General features: G+C 34.1%; 1 protein-coding gene and 1 long non-coding RNA gene across 2 annotated transcripts in view; one reads left to right on the top strand and one right to left on the bottom strand.

Moving 5' to 3' along the window:
* Window positions 1–1,225: 1,225 nt before the first annotated feature.
* The window catches only part of hps5 (HPS5 biogenesis of lysosomal organelles complex 2 subunit 2), a 37,636-nt gene continuing 16,378 nt past the window's right edge, over window positions 1,226–22,483 (top strand). The window contains exons 1-12 of the mRNA XM_056451513.1: window positions 1,226–1,362; window positions 4,153–4,268; window positions 4,690–4,800; window positions 7,804–7,868; window positions 7,953–8,145; window positions 11,256–11,386; window positions 14,068–14,301; window positions 15,194–15,265; window positions 15,451–15,539; window positions 16,732–16,910; window positions 17,519–17,677; window positions 19,353–19,509. Coding sequence (XP_056307488.1) covers window positions 4,164–4,268; window positions 4,690–4,800; window positions 7,804–7,868; window positions 7,953–8,145; window positions 11,256–11,386; window positions 14,068–14,301; window positions 15,194–15,265; window positions 15,451–15,539; window positions 16,732–16,910; window positions 17,519–17,677; window positions 19,353–19,509 — 1,495 coding nt within the window. The 5' untranslated portion in view covers window positions 1,226–1,362; window positions 4,153–4,163. The remainder of the gene's footprint in view (window positions 1,363–4,152; window positions 4,269–4,689; window positions 4,801–7,803; window positions 7,869–7,952; window positions 8,146–11,255; window positions 11,387–14,067; window positions 14,302–15,193; window positions 15,266–15,450; window positions 15,540–16,731; window positions 16,911–17,518; window positions 17,678–19,352; window positions 19,510–22,483) is intronic.
* LOC130219204 (uncharacterized) overlaps window positions 22,031–22,483 on the bottom strand; it is a 1,870-nt gene continuing 1,417 nt past the window's right edge. Inside the window, exon 3 of the long non-coding RNA XR_008836041.1 lies at window positions 22,031–22,483. This exon is cut by the window's right edge and continues 501 nt beyond it. This is a non-coding gene — a long non-coding RNA (uncharacterized LOC130219204).

Genomic DNA, 22,483 nt, shown 5'->3' on the forward strand with positions numbered 1-22,483 from the left:
TATCTCTATTACATTAAACCTTACATTTTAAAACGCAAAGATTTCTTAGAAAATGTTTATTTCCTCAGAAACAATGTGTCTTATTTATGCCGTGTTTTTATGTTTCTGTCATTTGATAAAAATGTATATACTAATTTATACAAGTGTAAATTACAAGTGTAAATTGACTTGTTATTTATTACAACGATAAACTTAAATAAATATTTTCTCAAATACGTAAACAAACATATATATATATATATATATATATATATATATATATATATATATATATATATATATATATATATATATATATATATATATATATATATAGACAATATGTTTCTCTGGATGTATAATTTATGTTTAGGTCTCTGAATAAAATAATTTAGTTTTATTCTGCAAATTACAGATGACTTTTTGTCATTTTTTGAGGATTTTATTAATTACGGTTGTTGGATAAAATAACAAAAATGTGCTATGTTTTCTGACATGTTTATATTAACTTTTAGACCACACAATAATATTTTAACTCCAGATCAGTCAATAAATCAATATTTGGTGGAATAGCCTTGATTTTCAATCACACCTAATGAAAACACACTCAAAAAATTACGTTTGATGTTTGTTTAATATAAAATGAGTTGAAAGATCACAATACTTGAGGTTTTTTTGGACAACCTAATTGTTTTATGTTTAATCCAGTTAAATTTGTGAAAAGTAATAAGTTAACTTAATTCCTTCATGTTGTCCTAACACATCGCTCGTGTGGAACCCCGCAATCTTTACAGTGAGGTTATTCTGACCATTTTCTGAAGAAAAACAAAGCTGAAAATGACAATATTCTTATTTGAAATTTGTATGAAATGTTCTTACATCATTATAGAATAAAACAACATTTTACTCAAACCCTTCCCAAATAAATACTACAGTAAAACTGAGAAAACGCTCAAGCGGTCTCCATGTTTTACCCCCAAATATTTAGCCTATTTAAATACTGTGTCCAAATATACATAATAATTATATATTAGGTAAACAGAAACATCAAATGTTGAATGCGATAAATCTCAAATGATTGTTTGGCAGCACTCTTTTTTTTAAATATTAAAATAACTAGTCGACAGAAAAGTAATGATGACGAAAGGCGCCAGAAGTAGTTCCTCGCGCTAGTTTGTATCCATGCGCGTCACAGTAAGTGGAGCGCAATGGGAAAGTAGCTCCGGTCAGTTTTCAGTCAGCTGTCAAACACGCTACTACAGGAATTGCAGCGGCGGCACAAACATTCACACACACGACCATCAGTTTACACACTATATGACTCGTTTTTACTACATTTCTGGATATTTCTCCGATTTAAATGCGTCTGGAGCTCAGGAGGAGGTAAAACACGATTTATACGTCTTAAATCAATGTTAAATACTCCATTGAAGTGTTTGAGGTGACACATTTATCAACTCAAATAAGTTTATCTTCCTATTTATAGAGTAAATAACCGTTGAATGATTTCAAACGCGTAACGTAAACAAGGAGTTAACGTTATTTACAAAGAGGAGAAACAGAAACCAAAACGTTGAGGACGGTGAAAGTACCGACATTTCCAGTTCAGGATCAACTTGTGCTTTTGCTAAACTGTTTTTTACAACACAGCTCGATCATAAACTCCAACAAAATGAGGTTAATTTGATGTTTATGGTGTTTTGGTGAGTGCTAAACTCAAGTCTCGTGATTTGACAGTCATGCTAATCGGCTAACGCGTCACTTTGATTTATAAACTTTTCAAAGTTCACTTTTATGAAGAGTTTGTTAAAGACACATAAATATGTGTTTCAAAAGAAGCGGAAGTCGTTAAAAAAGTGTATATATGTGTGTGCTGCTAATAGTCTTTGTTTTATGCTGACTGTCAATGTGTGAAAAACAAATATGTAAACTAAAAGTTCACAAAATAGTTATCATGTCACCCATTTTTGCTTTGTCGTTTTATGTCATGGAGTTGGCACAGTTATATAATTTAAATAAATAATGTCTTTAGAAAAGAGAATGACAAAAGCACTTGCAGTGAAAGTCATGCTTTTTTCAATTGGATTTCCCTGGAATCATATGACACTTAAGTAGGGATGTGTCTTAATACATATTGAGTTCACTTTGCTGCCTACTAAGGATGCATTTTTGGGCATTATTTTACATAAGAAATAGTTTACCCCCCAATAATTTTTTTGCTTTATTATGTTCATCCGAAGTCAGACAGAAAATAACACTAATAAATATAATTTATATAATATTGATACATATAGATATTTCAAAACATGCCATAAAAATCATGCACTGATATAATTCACCAAACAAGACATTATCAGGAAAACATAATAATAGACTATATAATTATATAAATAATAAGGTAAAATATCATATATATATATATATATATATATATATATATATATATATATATATATATATATATATATATATATAATATATAAAAATATACACACATAAATATCATGAAAATAATATAAAAGACAAACAATAGAAAAAAAAATTATGAAATTAATAAATTATTTAAAAAAAAGAATTTATAAGAAGGAATAAAAAACAATTAAGATATCAGTGTCTCCTTAAAAGAAAATTAAGAAAGGGTCTAAGAAACTTTCTGGAACTGTTCTGGCTTTTGTTTTTACTGCAAGTCTAATCTTTTCTATTCTAAGAGCATGTAAAAAATCAGTTATAAAAAAGTTACAAAGACTACACTACAAAAATGATAATTTTCACACCATTTACTCTCACTCAATATTAGTAAAATGTTTCTTAACTTCTATGATTTTTTCTTCTGAAGAACACTATGATAAACTGTAAAAAATAAAAATAAACTGCCATTGACTTCAATAGTAATTTTTTTATTCCTTCTATGGATGTCAGTAAAAAAAGAAGTTTAGAGCCACTAGAATGTGAGGAAATAATGAGGAAATTTAAATTTTTGGGTGAACTGTGTCTGTAAGTGCACTGTAAAAAAATATCCATAAATTAGCAGTTTTTCATATTTTTGATTTATGTTTTGATTTTTAGTTTATTTCTGCTTTTGAATTGCATTATAGAAGCTTGATCTTTCTTCCAACAACTTTTAGCCATGTGACTTTTATTTACATTTTTAGTCGTTTAAAGTGATTTAGTCTGGGCTGGTGTTGTATATTACGCTACAAAAAATCTTGTAATAGTCTGCCTGTACCTTTTCTGTTATTTTACAGACTTATTTCTCTATATACTATTTCTTAAGCATTGTAATATTTAAATCAAACTACAAAAATGTCAATAAACGTCACTGTTAAACTGTAGAGATGAATTTCCAACGTCAACAGTCAACTGAGCAGAGATCGACATCCCATAATCAGGGTATCCACGGGGTCTTAAATAGTCTTAAAATGTCTTAAATCACAAAAACTAAAATTTAGGCCTTAAAACGTCTTGGATCTACTTAAATATTGTCTTGCAGGTCTTAAATCTTTTTGAACAGGTCTATATTTTCCTTTGTTCATGTATAGCTCCCCAGTCTGGCCGTTAACACCCATACAATCACCAACAATCCAGCAATAAAACTTTTAACTTTTGATTTAAAAATAAAATTTTAACATTTATTTACCGTAAGGGTTTAATTATTTTTCTTACAATAACATCTGTTTAAAAGTTCTCCATGTATTTACTGCTGAGGATACTGACCTATATTTTTATTATTATTATTATTATTGTATTAAATGTATTCAATTATAATAATTCTTTTTGATAGGGCAAGTGAAAATCTTTTCCAACTGGATATTCGAAGAAAAACCCTTAGTGTTTAGCCCTGTCCAATCTAAAATTTCATTCATAATGGTCTTAAAAATGTCTTAAAATCTCTTAAATTTAACTTGGTGAAACCTGCAGAAACCCTGCATAATGCAGTTCACAGTCATAAATAAACACTTGTGAATCACTAAATGTACAGTGTGATGCTGTTTGAGTATTAATGTGTTTTTGGTTACAATTTACATATATTATTCTAATTGCTTGCTTTTTTAAGCATGCATATTTTGTCCAAAAATGGGGTTTGGCATGCATTTATGAGTTCTGTCTGCAGGCTGCATGCATTAACATTCCCCATTTAAAAAAAAAGTGAATGTTACTGTTGTTTCTGCTCAGGCCGGTGCAGGATGATTCCTGTGGTTCCTGTGGAGTCCTGCACTCACGTCCTGGCAGAGTTTGACTGTCTGGACCCCCTGCTTTCTGCCCTGCGACTGGACTCCGGACGCATCAAAGTAAACCACATATTTACTGCCAGAGTTTACTGTTGTGATGAGATTTTATGGCGATAGCTTTGGGTTATTCAAACTGACCTGAATCACAGTTAATGTTGTTTACCTTTCAGAGAGCGTTTTTCAGTTTCTGTTCTGTTTATTTGATTTCCTGCTGTAAGAATTATTCCACGAATGATTGAATCTGACAAACAGGATCGGGTCATGAAGTTAAACAACAAAATCATAAGTCCAATGCACTTGAAAAGTAAATATAAATATTCCTAAAACTAAGCAGATGGTTATTGAAGCAAAACTGATACTTATGCACATTTTTTTTCAGGAAAAAAAAGTGAAATATGACCTGGACATGATCCCGTTAAATTTAGTGAGATCCACTCTCGTGTAATCTAATCTGATCTCATGTTCGGTCTCTGTCCCGCAGTGTACATGTCTGTCAGTGTCCAGAAAGTGGCTGGCTTTGGGCACGTCTGCTGGAGGACTTCACCTCATCCAGAGAGACGGCTGGAAGCAGAAACTCATTCTCACACACAAAGTACGTACAGCTAACACATTTCACAAGTTCTCTTTTCACACATTTACTAACTAAACTGATGCACAGGACTATCAGGAGGGCTCAAACACTGCTATTCAGTGTTATCTAGTAGATATCAGTCTATTTGCATTCGTGGGTTTCATGTCGGCTCTATTGTGATGAATAACATCCTGAGAAATTGCTTCTCGAATGAGGAAATGTTTGTTTTGTGCTTGCATTTTTGGTGTTTGTTATTGGTGGATCTATTTTGAGTGACAGGTAGCCCCGCCCTCATGCCAGTAAACACCAATCAGAGGAGAGAGAGTCATGAAGAGGGAGGGGAAGTTATTATATTATAAACTATAATAATGCACACAGATTAATCATTTAATCAATAATAAACACTGCAATATTACAGTATAAATGGCTCATTTTTGGTTCGTCCTGTGTTTTGTTGGCACGGGTTTGCATTAGAGCAGCATGCAGAGTGCACTGTATTGGTATCAGCTTTCACTTACATCAGGCCCAGAGACCATCATGCTCTGCTTCGACTCATGAAAAGGGTTTTTGCTAGGTTGCCAAGCAGCAAGAAGGCTGAAAGTGTACACGTTTATGAAAGAAAACAGGAGCATCAGATTAAAGCACTTGAATGTCTATGGATGCCCCTTAAATTATTCTTAAAGCAAGACACTCCAAGCGAATAGGGTAAAACTAGAACATTTGACAAAATATGGCATTCGTTAATGATCAATATTGAGGATATTGTTGCTCCATAAACTTTACTTTTATTTGATTTCTGAATATTATATAAATATATAATATAAAATTTATATATAAATATAAAACTCATAATCATATTTACACAGTGGATTAAGCATAATTATATTGGTTTTTCTAAAAATTTTATGTTTTAATATGCAAATAAGGCATCGTTTAATTAAATATGTGCTAATGTTCATGCATTTCTACTACAGAAGTCAAAGTCAGAGATTTTTGCAAAGGAGTTTTTGTGATATCTTTCGATCTGTCCATAATTCAGAAAGAAAATCACAGTTATGGTAAAATAAAATGTATATAATCAGGCAAATTATATATGACTATGTCAGTATCAATACCTTCAAAATATAGATATGAATAAAACGATATGTAAATGCAGTGCAGGTTTATGATGCTATTTAGGGGAAAAATATATAAATTTCCACAGAAATCACCAGACACAAATTGTTTGAAAATTCTATTTTGGATGTTTTCTTTACACAAAAATAAATAAAAGAAAGAAAATTAAACAATATTGAAACCGAAAAATTTAAGTTGACAGGTGCATGAATGAATAGTTGCATGAAAATAATACAAAACACAGCTGCATGTATGAACAGTTGCATGAGAATAATACAAAATACAGGTGCATGAATGAACAGTTGCATGAGAATAATACAAAATACAGGTGCATGAATGAATAGTTGCATAAAAATACAAAGTACAGGAGCATGAATGAAGAGTTGCATAAAAATAATACAAAATACAGGTGCATGTATGAACAGTTGCATGAGAATAATACAAAATACAGGTGCATGAATGAACAGTTGCATGAGAATAATACAAAGTACAGGTGCATGAATGAACAGTTGCATAAAAATACAAAGTACAGGTGCATGAATGAATAGTTGCAGGAAAATACAAAGTACAGCTGCATGAATGAGTAGTTGCATGAAAATAATACAAAATACAGGTGCATGAATAATTAGTTGCAAGAAAAAATACAAAACACAGGTGCATGAATGAATAGTTGCATGAAAATAATACAAAGTACAGGTGCATGAATGAATAGTTGCATGAAAATAATACAAAATACTGTTGCATGAATGAGTAGTTGCAAGAAACAATACAAAACACAGCTGCATGAATGAATAGTTGCAAGAAATAATACAAAACACAGCTGCATGAATGAATAGTTGCAAGAAACGATACAAAACACAGCTGCATGAATGAATAGTTGCAAGAAAAAATACAAAACACAGCTGCATGAATGAATAGTTGTAGGAAAATAATACAAGATACTGGTGCATGAATGAATGGTTACATGAAAACAATATGATATAAAGGTGCATGATTGAATAATTGCTTGGAAAAAAATACAAAACACAGGTGCATGAAAAAATAGTTGCATGAACAAAAAACAAGATACTGGTGCATGAATGAATAGTTGCACGAACAAAAAACAAAATACAGGTGCATGAAAAAATTATTGCAAGAAAAAAATACAAAATACAGATGCATGGAAAAAAATAGTTGCATGAAAACAAATACAAAATAGAGGTGCGTGAAAAATACTTGCATCCAAAAAAGTGAAAGAGAGCATGAAAATGAGAAAAACATGATATAAAAACATTAAAAGAGAATTTGAATTATACCAAACAAGTATTTATAGACCCCAGCTTGCTTTATGCCAAAAGATATTTAGCTTAGCTTTGGACAAATATACAAAGACCAAACACTATACAAAGTATAAGACAGATGTTATCAAGCCTGCCATTATAAAGATAAATTGTAGACTCATAACTAAACAACATGAATTTGAAAATGTTTGGAGTCCTTTCATCAGTTATATCAAAGATGGGGAATTAACAGAGGAAGAAGTTGATGAATCATTTTTGTGTGGACAATCCAGTTCCAGTCTCACAGATCTGTATTGATACACTTCAGTACACATTTGTTGTACCTTGTACTCAGTATGATCATAATAGTCGCTTTGGAATGGATTCAACCAAAAAAGAAGGAGCATTTGGTTGTGTTAATTAGTTTTTTAACATATATACATATCCTTTTATTTTGTATGTTTTGTATATTTTGTACATGTATATGTTATAAAAAAAGCAAAGTGCTGTATTTCAATGTGTAAATTAAATAAATATATATATATATATATATATATATATATATATATATATATATATATATATATATATATATATAAAAAAAGAAATAAAAAGTGTAAACTAACATTTCCAGGAAAATCTTTTGCAGGAAGGCTCCATCACGCAGGTCTCGTGCTGCCCTCATGATGAAGACTTTATCGCTGTGGCCACCAGGTATTCCTCTTCATCCTTCATGTTCCTGTTCTCCAGGTGTCTGCGTTCTCCAGGCTGAACTCTTCTGTTGTGTGTTCTCCTCAGTCAGGGTTTGGTGGTGGTGTGGGAGCTTCATCTGGAGCGCCGCGGCCGTCCTGAACGAGCCTCTGTGTCCTGGGAGCACCGCGGAGTGACCGTAACATCCCTGTGCTGGGACACCGCGGCCCTCCGAGTGTTTGCCGGAGATGTGGGAGGGAAGGTGTCCTGCGTACGGGCTGGGTCATCTAAACTCGGCAAGGTACAAAAAGTCGATGACTCAATTAGAAATTTGGGGTTGTAGGATTTTTGGTAACACATCACAATAAGGTTATATTAGTTAATGCATTTACTAACATGAACAAACTATGAACAACACATTTATGACAGTATTTGTTCACATTAGTTAACATTAGTTAAAGAAAATACAGTTGTTCATTGTTAGTTTGTTAACTCGTGATGCATTAACTAATGTTAACAAGCATGAATTTAGATAATAGTTAATAATGCATTGGTTAATGTTGAACTATGGTTAATAAATGCTGTACAAATATTGTTCATAATTAGTTAATGTTAGTCAATACATTACCAATGGAACCTTATTGTAAAGTGTGGCCAGGTTATTAAATGTTTTTAAAATGACGTCTCTTACCGTTCATTCACACCAAAAGTGACGAGAGCGTCAAAGTAGCCGGAAGTCATTTATTTTCAATGAGAGCCGGGGTGGTTGGAGAGCCGGAGAGCTGGTGTGGGCGTCGAGGAGCGTTGAAATTAAGTTAACTTTATGGTAATGAGCTATGACACAGTTCGGCGGCAAGCAATCAGAATGAAGAAGTCTACCGCTTGAGAGGAGTCCAGAGAACACAGACCTGTGAACTTTGATTCCGACCACAGTTGTTCCCAAGGGTTTGATTATTGCGGTCGCTGGATTTCCAATTATTTGCAATGTTTTCTTACAGGAACATGCATTAAATAAGTTACTGGCGAGTTACTGATGTGCATTATTGTTGTATATATTTATCTTTAAAAAAGCTGGAAACTCATGCGACAGTAAAAAACAGTATTGCTGCTTCAGGATATTTCAGACATAGGGGCATATTGTTGATCAAGTGGAGCAAAGCCACACCACATGCAACTTGATCTTCCATTGTTAATTGAATTTGATATGAAGAGCGCAACATTTTCACGCTAGAAAGCATGTTTTATGCAGGAATGTAACTGATATGATATGCTGTAATGGCCCCTGTAAATACGAGATCAATGTAGCGAATTTTGATGCTCTCGCTGCAGGAGCTGAAGGCAGACAGCATTGTCGCCAGGGCGGCCAGAGCGACCTGTGACGCTCTCACCACCTTATACTCACCAAGGATGCATTTATTTGAATCTGTTCAAGAAAACGTATACTAGATTATCTGGGAATGTGATGATCATGCATGCTAACCCTGTGCACTATTATTATTATTATTATTATTATTATTATATATTTGATTATCTTCAGAAGTCACTGTATTGCTTTATTTATCCTTTTTTTTTCAGTTTGTCTTCTTGTATAATTCTGTGATCTTTGTCTTACTGGTTATTAGTATTATTCATTTCATTTATTTTTATATCCATCTTTGTGTTTTAAATGTGAGATATTTATATCCCCAACAGTACAGCTTCTGATTTTACTTTGAAGAGGTAATATAACGTACTTCTCTTCTTCCTTTGGATCATGTTCAAACAAATTGTAGGGTTCAACAGAAAACTAACTAAATAAAGCAGAAATTAAAAAAAGGATTCATTATTCTGAATGGGGAAAATAGTTATGTTGTGGAATATTATTACTATTTGTGACCCTTGACCATAAAATCTGTCCCAAGTCTTAATTTCGTTTTTATTTTTATTTTTTTAGATTAATACATCATCTCAGGGGCGCCGCTGGCCGGCACGGGCCCTATGACAACCTTTGCGAGGTTTGGGGATGGGTGGGGGGGTTGTTGGTTGGTTGTGTCGCGGACGGAAGTGAAGAGTGGGGGTGGTTGGGGGTCGTTTTGGGCTCTAATAATATCTCTGGGGGCCCCAAAACCGCTTAGGATCTTAGAATTGTCCTAACTTTTTTCTCCCTAGCAGCACCTCTGCATCACCCTAATGCTAAATAAATAAGTTTTTTATTGACTGAATGATTTGTTATTGGACGATGCTTGTCTGAGATAAAGCTATGTGTAAATCAGTAATGTGAGTGTTTATAAAAATCTAAATATTAAGAAAATCACCCTAAAAGTTCATTACATTTTGATATACTGTATTTACAGCGGGAAATTTACCAAATATCTTCATGGAACATGATCTTTACTTCATGTTCTAATTATATTTGGCATAAAAATCAATAATTTTGACCCATACAATGTATTTTTGGCTATTGCAAAAAATATAGCAGTGCAACATACGACTGGATTTGTTGTGCAATGTCACATTTAATCGTATTGTGGTGCAGTTCCTAGAGAAACAGAATATTAAATGAGACAACAGTGGGTGTGGCTTGTTTTTTCTACTTCGAGTTGATTGGATGTAGTAAAGTAGGCGTTTCATTCAGAAAGATCGGGAAAAGGGATTGGGTAGAGTTATTACAACCTAACAGACCCATTTCTGTTTGTTTTCAAAACTGACAGCCGGAGGGGGCGTGGTTAAGTATGTTAGCCACGCCCAATACCACAGACAGAGCTAATCTGAGAATTTAACTGCAAACAAACAGCAAGTGTATTTTAAGATTTTAATTAAAGATTACTGGAGCAAACTTTTTTTTTCCTAATGACATGCACAGATGAGTTGTTCACTAATCTGAGAGCTAATCTGAGAATTTAACTGCAAACAAACAGGAAGTGTATTTTTACATTTTAATTAAAGATTACAGGAGCAAACTTTTTTTTTCCTAATGACATGCACAGATGAATTGTTCACCACAAAACTAGCGATGTGAGTTAACAAAATCAACATGCTTAGTTTTGGTTTCATTTGTGCTTTAAGACAACTGTTTTCTATCTGATTATGTTTTAAAATACAATTTATTTCTGTGATGAAGAGCTGCATATTCAGCGTATTCAGACCTTTGTGTCACATAATCCTGCAGAAATTGTATTAATATGCTGATTTGCTTTTTACGAATAATTTATTCTCTCCATCTCTCTCTCTCTCTCTCTCTCTCTCTCTCTCTCTCTCTCTCTCTCTCTGTCTCTCTCTCTCTCTCTCTCTCTGTCTCTCTCTCTGTCTCTCTCTCTGTCTCTCTCTCTGTCTCTCTCTCTGTCTCTCTCTCTGTCTCTCTCTCTGTCTCTCTCTCTGTCTCTCTCTCTGTCTCTGTCTCTCTCTCACTCTGTCTTTTTTGCGTTTAATCAGGGCTCAGCATTTGTGATCTTCCCAGTTCAGACCGTCACCACAGTGGATTCCCGTGTGGTTCAGCTGGGATACACTGATGGACACCTGGTGGTCTCGTCCCTCAGCCGCTGCTTCCTGTGTGACACAGAGAGGTGTGTGTGTGCACTCACAGGAGACTTCTCACATTCATGTGCATTTACAAGTATTGCCAAAGCATTGCAGATTCATAAATGATATATTTATGAAGTGATTATACAGTACACAATAAGAATTTTGATAAATACATACACAAATAAGAAAAAAAAGACTAATGTGATATATAAAAGGGTAATGGGAGAAAAAAAATGATAATAAGAAATAAAATACATGTACATTCATGCAGATGATTTTGTAATAATGTATCTGAGTAATTTCTCTCTCTCTCTCTCTCTCTCTCTCTCTCTCTCTCTCTCTCTCTCTCTCTCTCTCTCTCAGATTCAGATTCAGATTCAAAGAGCTTTATTGGCATGACTGTAAAACAAATCACAATGTTGCCAAAGCAATAACAAAACACAGAACATACATATAGATAAAAGAAAAATAAGTAATAATAAACAAACACATTTATATATATCCTTGTATTATAAATATCTGTTGTCACAATAAACAAGTTAATTAAAAAAGATTAATAAAACTATATAATAATAAATGAAAAGGACAGAGAGCTTTAATAAGGGATAAGGGGGTTCAGCCTTTTTCTCTCATGGTGGCATGAGGACACGTACTGTGCTGCTAGGTGGAGACACTTTTTATTTTCTCCCAAAATATAATGGAGTTTCTCCATATTTGTGGCTTGCTGGAATTGTGGCAGAATTCGAGATATTTGTGTGAAGTAAGCATCTCTTATGCTCTGATATTTGCTGCAGTGAGTGAGGAAATGCAGCTCATCCTCCACAACTCCAGCAGAGCAATGTGGACACAGTCTGAGCTCTGGGCTCCTCCAGCTGCGCTTATGTCGGCCCGTCTCCACACTCAGACTGTGTCCACTCAGATGGTACCGGCTCATCAGCTTTCTCTGACCGTGGCTTTTAATGTTGGTCAGGTACGGGGCCAGTTCATAACCAGGTTTAATCTGGTGGAAGCATGCTAACTTTTTTATTTGTTGTACTTCAGTTTGCCAATTGAGTTTATATTCCTCCTGGGTAATCCTTTCTATTTCTTTATATGTTGGGACTGGGTTTGTGAATTTAGTTGGTGTTTTTCCACTATATAGTGCATGGGGTCGCTGGCCGGATGTGCATTTCTATATTTGAGGGATTGCTGATGGTAGCTCTCTGGGCTGGAGTGAGACAGATGGAGCCTGCATCCAAGCAACCTGCAACCAAGTCTCTCTCTCTCTCTCTCTCTCTCTCTCTCTCTCTCTCTCTCTCAATTCAATTCAATTCAATTCAATTCAATAGTTGCTTTATTGGAATGACAAATGTTACAAATGTATTGCCAAAGCAGTTTTAAAGTTTACATAAAAAGTATACATATTTAATTTAAAAAAACACAGTAAACATAGTAAATAGTAGTAGTAAAAAATCAAAACATTTATATATAATATTATTCAGTTTATCACATTAATATTCAATATATCGTATTGTTATTCAACATATCATATTATTCATACAAATCAATACAAAAATAATAATAGATCAGAATAAACTGTACATTTAACAATCAACATATTAGGATAAAACAGTAATAAAAACAGTAATATTCTCTCTCTCTCAATTCAATTCAGTTCAATAATTGCTTTATTGGCATGACAAATGTTACAAAAGTATTGCCAAAGCAGTTCTAAAGTTTACATAAAAAGTAACATACAACGTATAATAAAAACACTCTCACATTTCACATTTTAGGTGCTTTATTGGCATGACAAATAACTGTACATTCGTATTGCCAAAGCAGTGCACCGTTGCTTCGTACTCTCTCGACTCTCTACTCTTCGTACTCTGTCTACTCTACAGCGTCCGTCAATTCAGTTCATTTAAAAAGCTGCTTTATTGGCATGACAATATTGCCAAAGCTTGACAAATGAGGACAAATATAAGAATATAATAACAATAAAATATCCAAATGAAAGAAAATATCATAACAGTTTAAACTTGAATAAACAATGTAACAAATAAGAACATATGAACATGTCAAACCCCAGCGTTTAACATATAAACACACACAGAGACTAAACTCTAGACCAGCCGTGGGCAATCTCGATCCTGGAGGGCCGGTGTCCCTGCAGAGTTTTGCTCCAACACTAATCAAACACACCTGAACACCCTAATTAGTGTCTTCAAGATCACTAGAAAGCTACAAGCAGGTGTATTTGATTAGGGTTGGTGCAAAACTATGCAGGGACACCGGCCCTCCAGGATCGAGTTTGCCCATCTCTGCTCTAGACCATTGGTCTCAAACTGAATTCCTGGAGGGCCTCAGCTCTGCACAGTTTTGCTCCAACCCTAATCAAACACACACAGCTGATGCAACTAATCAAGGTGTTCAAGACTAATAAGCAGGTGTGTGTTGGAGGTGGTTGGAGCTATAATCTGCAGAGCTGTGGCCCTCCACAAATTGAGTTTGAGACCATTGCTCTAGACTCTCTCACACAAACACACACACACACACACACACACACATTCAATCAAATTAAATTAAAGTTACTTTATTAGCATGACATACAGTGGAGGAGATAAATATTGAACACGTCGGCAAAAAAGTCAATATAAAAAGTAGTAGTAATGTCAATATCGATAATAATAATATTAATAACAATAATAATATATAGTAAAATTAACACTTTCTCTTTCAGGGAGAAGTTCTGGCGTGTGGGTAATAAGGAGCGGGACGGAGAGTTTGGGGCGTGTTTCCTTGCTCAAGGTCTGGCAGGTCAGCGTGGTCAGCTGGTCAGTTCTCCTGCTCCTCTGCTGTTCTGCGCTCGTCCTGGATCCCGCATATGGGAGGCCAGTTTCAGTGGAGAGGTCCTGAGCACACACCAGTTCAAACAGCTGCTAGCCATCCCGCCGCTGCCACTCGTCTCTTACAAGTGTGTGTTTGTGTGTTTAACACTCACCCGCTAACTTCTTCTAGTGTTTGTTAGTTAAAGGGATAGTTCACCTAAAAATAAACATTTACTTAATATTTACTCATTTACAAGTAGGCATGGGATGATAACTGGTTTGAAGGTTCACCACGGTTTGGAAAGTCAAGATTTTAAAGGCACTAAAATTTTTTGTTATACCATTTCTGTGGTATATGTAAGTTTTTTTGTTTTGTTTTTTACATGTGTTTTCAAAGAATTTATTTATTTATTTATTTATTTATTTAGGGCAACAGAATAGCTTATTTTATTTATTATGTAGTTTATTTCCAAAAAAAGTATTTGTTTTTTTTACCCTGACATTTTAAAAAGAATTTATTTTAGAGTAGCAATCACAATACCGTGCAACTGAGATATTTTTATCCAATACCGTCAGAATCTTATACCAGCACATGCCTACTTACAAGTGGTTTTTAACACTGTAACACAATTTTAAACACTCAATTCAATTCATCTGTATTTCTATAGCGCTTTTACAGTGTAGATTGTCAAAGCCGCTTAACATGGATGAAGTTTTAGTAAATTGAACCTACTTCAGTCCAGTTTCCGCAGATGAAGTTCAGTTCAGTGTAATATTAATGTTACTGCTAAATGCCAAAACACAGAGGTGTAAAGAAGATATTTTGAAAAATGTCCAAAACCCATTGACTTCCATACAAATTCTATGGTAGTCAATGGTTACATGATTCTAACATATTTCAAAATATCGTCTTTTATGTTTAAAGATGGAAATAATCAAGTAAAGGGTGAGCAGAATTTTCTATTTTGGGTGAACTGTCCCTTTAAGCTCTAAGTTTTTTTTTTTAATTGCTTCATTTTTTTGTGTATTTTTCCACAGGAATGAGCCACATTTCAATCCCACACAGACAAATCCACAGTCTTTGGCCTTCCCAAGACTCCTTCAGTTTGGGTAAACACAGTTTTTACTGTAGTAGCAAAAAAACCTTCAAGTAAAGTGAAGACGAAGATAAAGTCTCCAGTTTAGAAAGAGTTTTGGGGTAAATCTTTAACTTGCAGCTTTTAGCATTAACCCAAACTCTCTCTGTGTGTGCGTGTGTGTGTCTGTGTGTGCGTGCGTGTGTGTGCGTCTCTTAGTGATCAAAATCTGCTCACCTGGACTGATTCGGCCATCTACATTTTCACTCCACACAGTGGTCAGGTTTTGCTGTGGACAGAGGTCAAAGGTGAGAGGTCACGACTAGTGGTCAACCTATAAAAGGTTTTAATGAATATGAAATTGCACAAACCTATATGTATAGTTATATATTTCAAATACTTATATGTTGTATATTAATATGTGGGCGACACATATTTGGTTAGCACTGTGGCCTCACAGCAAGAAGGTCGCTGGTTCGAGTCCCTGGGTCTGTTTCTGTGTGAAATTTGCATGTTCTCCCCGTGTTGGCATGGGTTTTCTCCATAGGTTTTGCAGCTGGAAAGGCATCCGCTTTGTAAAAAAATATGCTGGATAAGTTGGTGGTTCATTCCGCTGTGGCAACCCCTGATAAATAAAGGGACTGAGCCGAAGGAAAATTAATGACTGATTTTTTATATGTAATAAAAATTATACATATAAATGTGTAATTTTATTATATTAATAATCTATTATTAAAATACTATAACTTATGGTATTTTAAAAAATAATACTTTAATAATAATAATAATAATAATTAAAAAAAACATATAATTTTATCATATCTATAACACTTTAGATTTTTGTAGAAAATATAACATTTTTATCTTTTAAAATGTATAAAATAATAATACTTCACTAATTTATTAAAAATGTTTCAAGGTTTTTTTATATACAATTTTAAATAATAATAAGTTATAGTATTTATGAAATGAATACAACAATAAACAGTGTGTGTGTGTGTGTGTTTGTGTTTGTTTAAATACTGTATGGCCTCTATGATGTTATTAAAGTTCATAGATCATTATCTGCCTTTTAAAAACACTTTGTTTAAAATTAACAACTATATAATTAATAAATCAAATCATCATAATTAGATGAAAATGTAAATATAGAATATTTTTGTAAATAATTTTTATGTCTCAATAGGTGTGTTGGATAGCCTCTTATATAATACACTCAATACACTTCATTGAACTTGTGCACAATGACATAATCTATGTACTACATATATAACTGCAGGTTAACTATAGTTTAACAACTTTAACTGTTAAAAGCTATTAGTTACTAGTTAAAGTTATTAGCAACCAATAATGTTATGGTAACTAATAACCTTAACTTTTCATGCAATAATGTGCATCTTTTGTAAAGCTGCTTTGAAAAAATAATTATTGTTAAAAGCGCAATACAGATAAACTTGAATTGATTTGAATTGAATGCCTTTCCTCTTCTTCTCTCTGCAGATGTGTTGGAGATCTCAGTTTTTCGTAATGAACTGTTTTGTCTTCACGGTGACGGACGTTTGTCTCACCTGTCTCTGGTGTCGCCGGACCGCTGTGTGGAGCGTCTGATGAAGAGGGAGAACTGGACCATCGCCGCCACTGTCTGCTGCATGTTTCAGCATGCTATTACTACACCCAAAGTACACATGCAAACAAAACACATTTAATACACAAACTGCACACTGTTTAAAGGTACAATAGTGATTGAACTAGGTATTACGATCCAAATCAAAACATTGGAGAGGGTTTTTTTTCCACCTGACCACTCCCCTGCTATGCAAGGTTGCCAGATTGTGATGTGTGCGTGCCTTAAGATTGAAAGCCAGTATTTACATTTGTAATATTTATATTATCAGCTAATTAAAGAGCACCTGGTGGATTTTTATAACTATGAATCCACATCTCATTTTCGAAGGCTGCTACTATCTTCCAGAGGTCACAGTTTTCTCTGGGGGGGTTGATATATAATTGGTTAAAATGGCAGTGGGCTGGTTATAAAGATCAAAACAATGACAGACATTCAGACAAGTAACACACATTTTTAAAGCAGAATAATTGACTCGAGCATTGTTTTTCAGATAAAGAATGTTGACTTAGTATGTTTCTTAAATATCTGCAAGCATATTATGGTATTTTTAGGCTTTAAATGATGCAGAAACTTGCATACAGCACATTCTATTAGCGCTAGGCATTAAGTTTTACACTAGATTTCATTATATTCTCTCTCTCTCTTTCACTTCCTCATCAGGCCAGGAAATCCCTCTCCATTGATCGACTTGAACACCTCAAAGCTCAGCTTAGTTCCGCCTCCCAGCAGCAGCTGATTGGTCAGCTGGAGGAAGTGATCAGCAAACTGGAGCCTGTGGACTCTGCCTGCAGCAGCCGCAGAAGCAGCATCTCCTCACATGTGAGTGCAAACCGCAAATATACAGTACTGTGTAAATAAAATTTTTGGCCCTTATTAAATTAAGCTGTTATAGCAGTTGTATAATGAGCAAGCATAACTATCTATAAATCTCCACCTGAATAGTGAAATTGCAATCGTATTTAGAGAAGAAAAAAACAGCTGATAAACATTGAGAATAATGAACTGGCTTACACAGAGTCCAGACCCGAATATTATTGAGGCACCACGGCATTACCTGTAAAATAAAATATTCTAGAGACACCATGGGACTACAAAATAAAATAAAAAAAAGAGTTGCAAAAACACAAATATACAGTACTGTGTAAAACAAATCTTGGCCCCTATTTAAATTAAGCTGTTATAGCAGTTGTATAATGAGCAAACATGATGATCTGTCAGTCTTCACCTGAATAGTAAATTTGAAATCATGTTTAGAAAGAAAAAACAGCTGATAAACATTGAGATTAATGAACTGGCTTACACAGAGTCCAGACCTGAATATTATTGAGGCACCACGGCATTACCTGTAAAATAAAGTATTCTAGAGACACCATGCGACTACAAAATAAAATAAAAAAAAGAGTTGCTGAAGCACAAATATACACAAATATAAAGTACTGTGTAAAGTAATGTTTGGCCCTTATTAAATGAAGCTGTTATAGCAGTTGTAACATAATTATTTATCAGTCTTCATCTGAATAGTGAATTTGAAATCATGTTTAGAGAGAAAACACAGCTGATAAACATTGAGATTAATGAACTGGCTTACACAGAGTCCTGAACCGAATATTATTGAGGCACCATGGGATTACCTGTAAAATAAAATATTCTAGAGACACCATGGGACTACAAAATAAAATAAAAAAAAGAGTTGCTGAAGCACAAATATATACAAATATAAAGTACTGTGTAAAGAAATGTTTGGCCCTTATTAAATGAAGCTGTTATAGCAGTTGTAACATAATTATTTATCAGTCTTCATCTGAATAGTGAATTTGAAATCATATTTAGAAAGAAAAAACACAGCTGATAAACACTGAGATTAATGAACTGGCTTACACCGAGTCCAGACCTGAATGATATTGAGGCACCATGGGATTACCTGTAAAATAAAATATTACAGAGGGATTACAAATAAATAATATTAAAAAAAATAAACAAATAAAAAATAATGCTTAGATTTTGCATGTTCTGTTATTCTTTTTCTCTCCAGGTTAATCTCATATTGCCTTTACACACTGTATGTAATGTTCAGGTCTGGACTCTGTGGAGGCCATTTCATGACTGTCTTTGTTTCATCAGCTGTTTTCAAATATAATTTCATAACTTTATCAGCGTTTTTGGGATCATTATCATGCTGAAAAATAAAACTATTACAAATTAGGTGCTTTTTAGCATTCACAGTCGAATCAATTCAGACAATATTAACAACAGCTCTATCAGATTTGCAGATCAAACCAAGAGAGCAGATCCAGTATTTTTCATTCATTCTTCTATCTTTCTCTTACTCTTTCCTTCATATGTTAATTAGACAGCAATTAGACCTAAAAAATGTCATTATACCCTCACTAAAACAACAAATATAACTGGGGGCTAAGACTTTTGCACTGTTCTGTGCATATATAGAAACATCTCTTCAAAATGCTAATGACTCTGAATCCCCTGCTGTGCACAGGAGAGCTTTAATGTTTTGGACTGCGGCATCTACCGCGTCATCAGCCGAAGAGGCAGCCAATCAGATGATGATGCCAGCTCTATTGCCAACCAATCAATGCTTGAGGAGGAGCGTCTGAAGGAGTTCAGCTTCACCGAGGAGGAGCAGGTGGACAACGGTGAGACCGAGAGAGACTTACAAACTAAAGGGGAAGTAGAAGAGTTCAGCTCTCTCAGCGGGAAGTCCTCAGTTTGATACAGGAAGTACTTGATTTATATTTCACCAGTGATCAAAAAGGGATTTTTTTTAAACTAATGAGGGCATAAAACTGCACAGCAGTTGTAATGTGTGTTAAAGCAATCTTTCTGAAATTTTATCCATTTCAGAGTTAATCAGAATATTAAAGGAACACTCCACTTTTTTTTGGAAAAAGGCTCATAATATCACGCCGCCTGGTGCAGCCATGGTACAGCAGCAGCATTTCTTGACTATTATGGCAGAATGACAGTATAGTTCCTAGCAATACTGGCCTAGAAAATTGGTATTATTAGACAGTTAAACTCGGTTAACACTGTTCATACTGTCATGGAAAACCTGGGCATAGCATTTTCCAGGCCTGGAAAAGTTTTGGAAAAGTCATGGAAATTAGTTGAACAAATATCTGTATACTAGAATTAGGGCTGCGCGATATGGGAAAAATCTGACATTACAGTATTTTGTATTTCTGTGATGTGTATTACGATGCGAAACAATTTCACTAGATGATTTAACAGGTTTATTTGGGTTGATTGGGGGGGATTTTGTAGGGGAGTGAATCTCGAATAATATATAACAAATAAATTCCAAGCAGAGATAAATAAAATATAGCAAAGATAAAAGTGAATGATAGTTTTCAGGTATTCACTATTCTGGTACAGATATAGAATAATCAACACTACATAGTCTTCATTGTTTATTATTTAATCTTCATTAAAGTTTTTATTAATAAAAATGACTTGTGGCTGGATGTTTTACACTCTGAAATATTGAAATGTTCACACAGTCACAGGCCTTAAAGGGACAGTTCACTCAAAGATTAAAATGTACTCACTATTTACTCACCCTTCACTTGTTTCAGCACTATAGGAGTTATTAAATGATCTTCTTTTTGTGTTCAATTTAAATAAAAGAATGTTTGAAACAAGTGAAGCGTGTAAGGAAAATGGTCATTTTTGAGTGAACAATCTCTACTCAATCTTACTCCATTATGATTAAACTCTGTATTAAACTATAATCCCAACTTAACATTGCATATCCTGCGATGTGACCATTGCGGATGCACACATTGCAGTATTGGTGCTAAACCGATATATTGTGCAGCCCTAACTTTAATATAGCTTAGTTGTCTTTACTTCTTTTCTGTCCTTGGCCAAAAACATGCTCTCACATTATTAGTGCCGTGTAAGCATTATCAAAATCAATTTTACATAAATATAAAAATACATTTCAACTAAATAGATTGTTGCGTGTTTTATAATATGCTGTATTAAATTTGAACGTGCATTGTTTTTCTTATTATTTACCATGTATATGTAGACATTACATGAATCAATAGGTGATGAAAATTTACTTCAAAGTTCTGGAAAAGTCTTGGAAAAGTCATGGAATTCTAGTAGTAATAATGTGTATGAACCCTGTTAACTACAAAAGACTCTAGCTCAGGGATGGGCAAACTCGATCCTGGAGGGCCGGTGTCCCTGCATAGTTTTGCTCCAACCCTAATCAAACACACCTGCTTGTAGCTTTCTAGTGATCTTAAAGACACTAATTAGGGTGTTCAGGTGTGTTTGATTAGTGTTGGAGCAAAACTCTGCAGGGACACCGGCCCTCGAGGATCAAGTTTGCCCATGCCTGCTCTAGCTTGAAATGGGAAAATTGTCAAATGTTGTTTTTTTTTTTTGGAAACGAAATGCTAATGGTCTAATCCAATTCAATTCATTATGCTAAGCTAAGCTAAAAGTGACCACGCCAGAACAAGAAATCGTCTGAACGGATAAAAAAATAGTTAATGTCAACTGTTTAACCCTAGGAGACTTGTAAAATGAGCCTTTTCCAAATAACAAGGTGGAGTGTTCCTTTTAAACAAGATAATAAAATGTCAGGTGGACTTTATTTTTACATTTTTAATTTTACCTGATTTGATTTTTGCATTTTATTTACTGTAGGATTTGACATTAGTCAGGAAGAAGCAAAGCATATACTTTGATAGGCTTATTTTAACATGATAAATATCATGCACAAATAAATCAGCAGAAAATAACATCAGAAATGTGCATTAAGATATTTTATTTTATATGAAATATTTAGCATTCTTGCCAAAAGGAAAAAATTCCACACAATGGCGCAAACATAATGCAAATGAGAACTTGTAATCAGTATTATTTCCTATTTAATGAGGTTTTGACGTTCATCATCATGTGGATCAGTGAGATTTCCCTGTGTGCAGAGATTTTAACTAAAATAAAACCCAAGTAATAGATATTGGATAACACTTATATAAATATTGATACATCAGTCAGTGTATTTACTATCATGAACTAATAATGAACAAATCTTGTACAGTATGTAGAAATTAAGTACAGTTTTGACCCAAAGAATGACCAGTCTGTCACATGAAGAAGAGCCGGAGTCAGAGATTCAAATAAATAAATAAAGTTTACTAAAGATAGTTTGCAGTTTCATCAGCAGAAGCCAGCTTTAACGCTCGCAATGAGTTCCTAGGCCGCTCTCCTTACAATCACAAATCAATAACAATTCTACTCGCACATCACGTCAATAACTGCGTCACACATATAGGTGTTCTAACCTGATTGGTTAAAACACAGATAGACAAGGAAAAATTTCCACATGGCTGCGTGCGCACAATTCCGAACAATATCTTAAGCACATACGTCAGACATCCACTAGACTGTTTAGAGCTGACTCCAGACCTGTGAAACAGATCCACAATCAAATAGAACACACACACACTTTAAGTATAACCTGTTTCTTATCCAATGCTGAGTGTACTCTCAGACGTCTTTATCAAAACTGGTTAAAAACTGGTATAATCTACATTCAGGCAGTTATAATATCCTCACCACACAGACTCTATCTTGAATAAAAAGTATAAT

This window comes from Danio aesculapii, chromosome 25 (genome assembly GCF_903798145.1).
Source record: "Danio aesculapii chromosome 25, fDanAes4.1, whole genome shotgun sequence".
Classification (NCBI taxonomy): domain Eukaryota; kingdom Metazoa; phylum Chordata; class Actinopteri; order Cypriniformes; family Danionidae; genus Danio; species Danio aesculapii.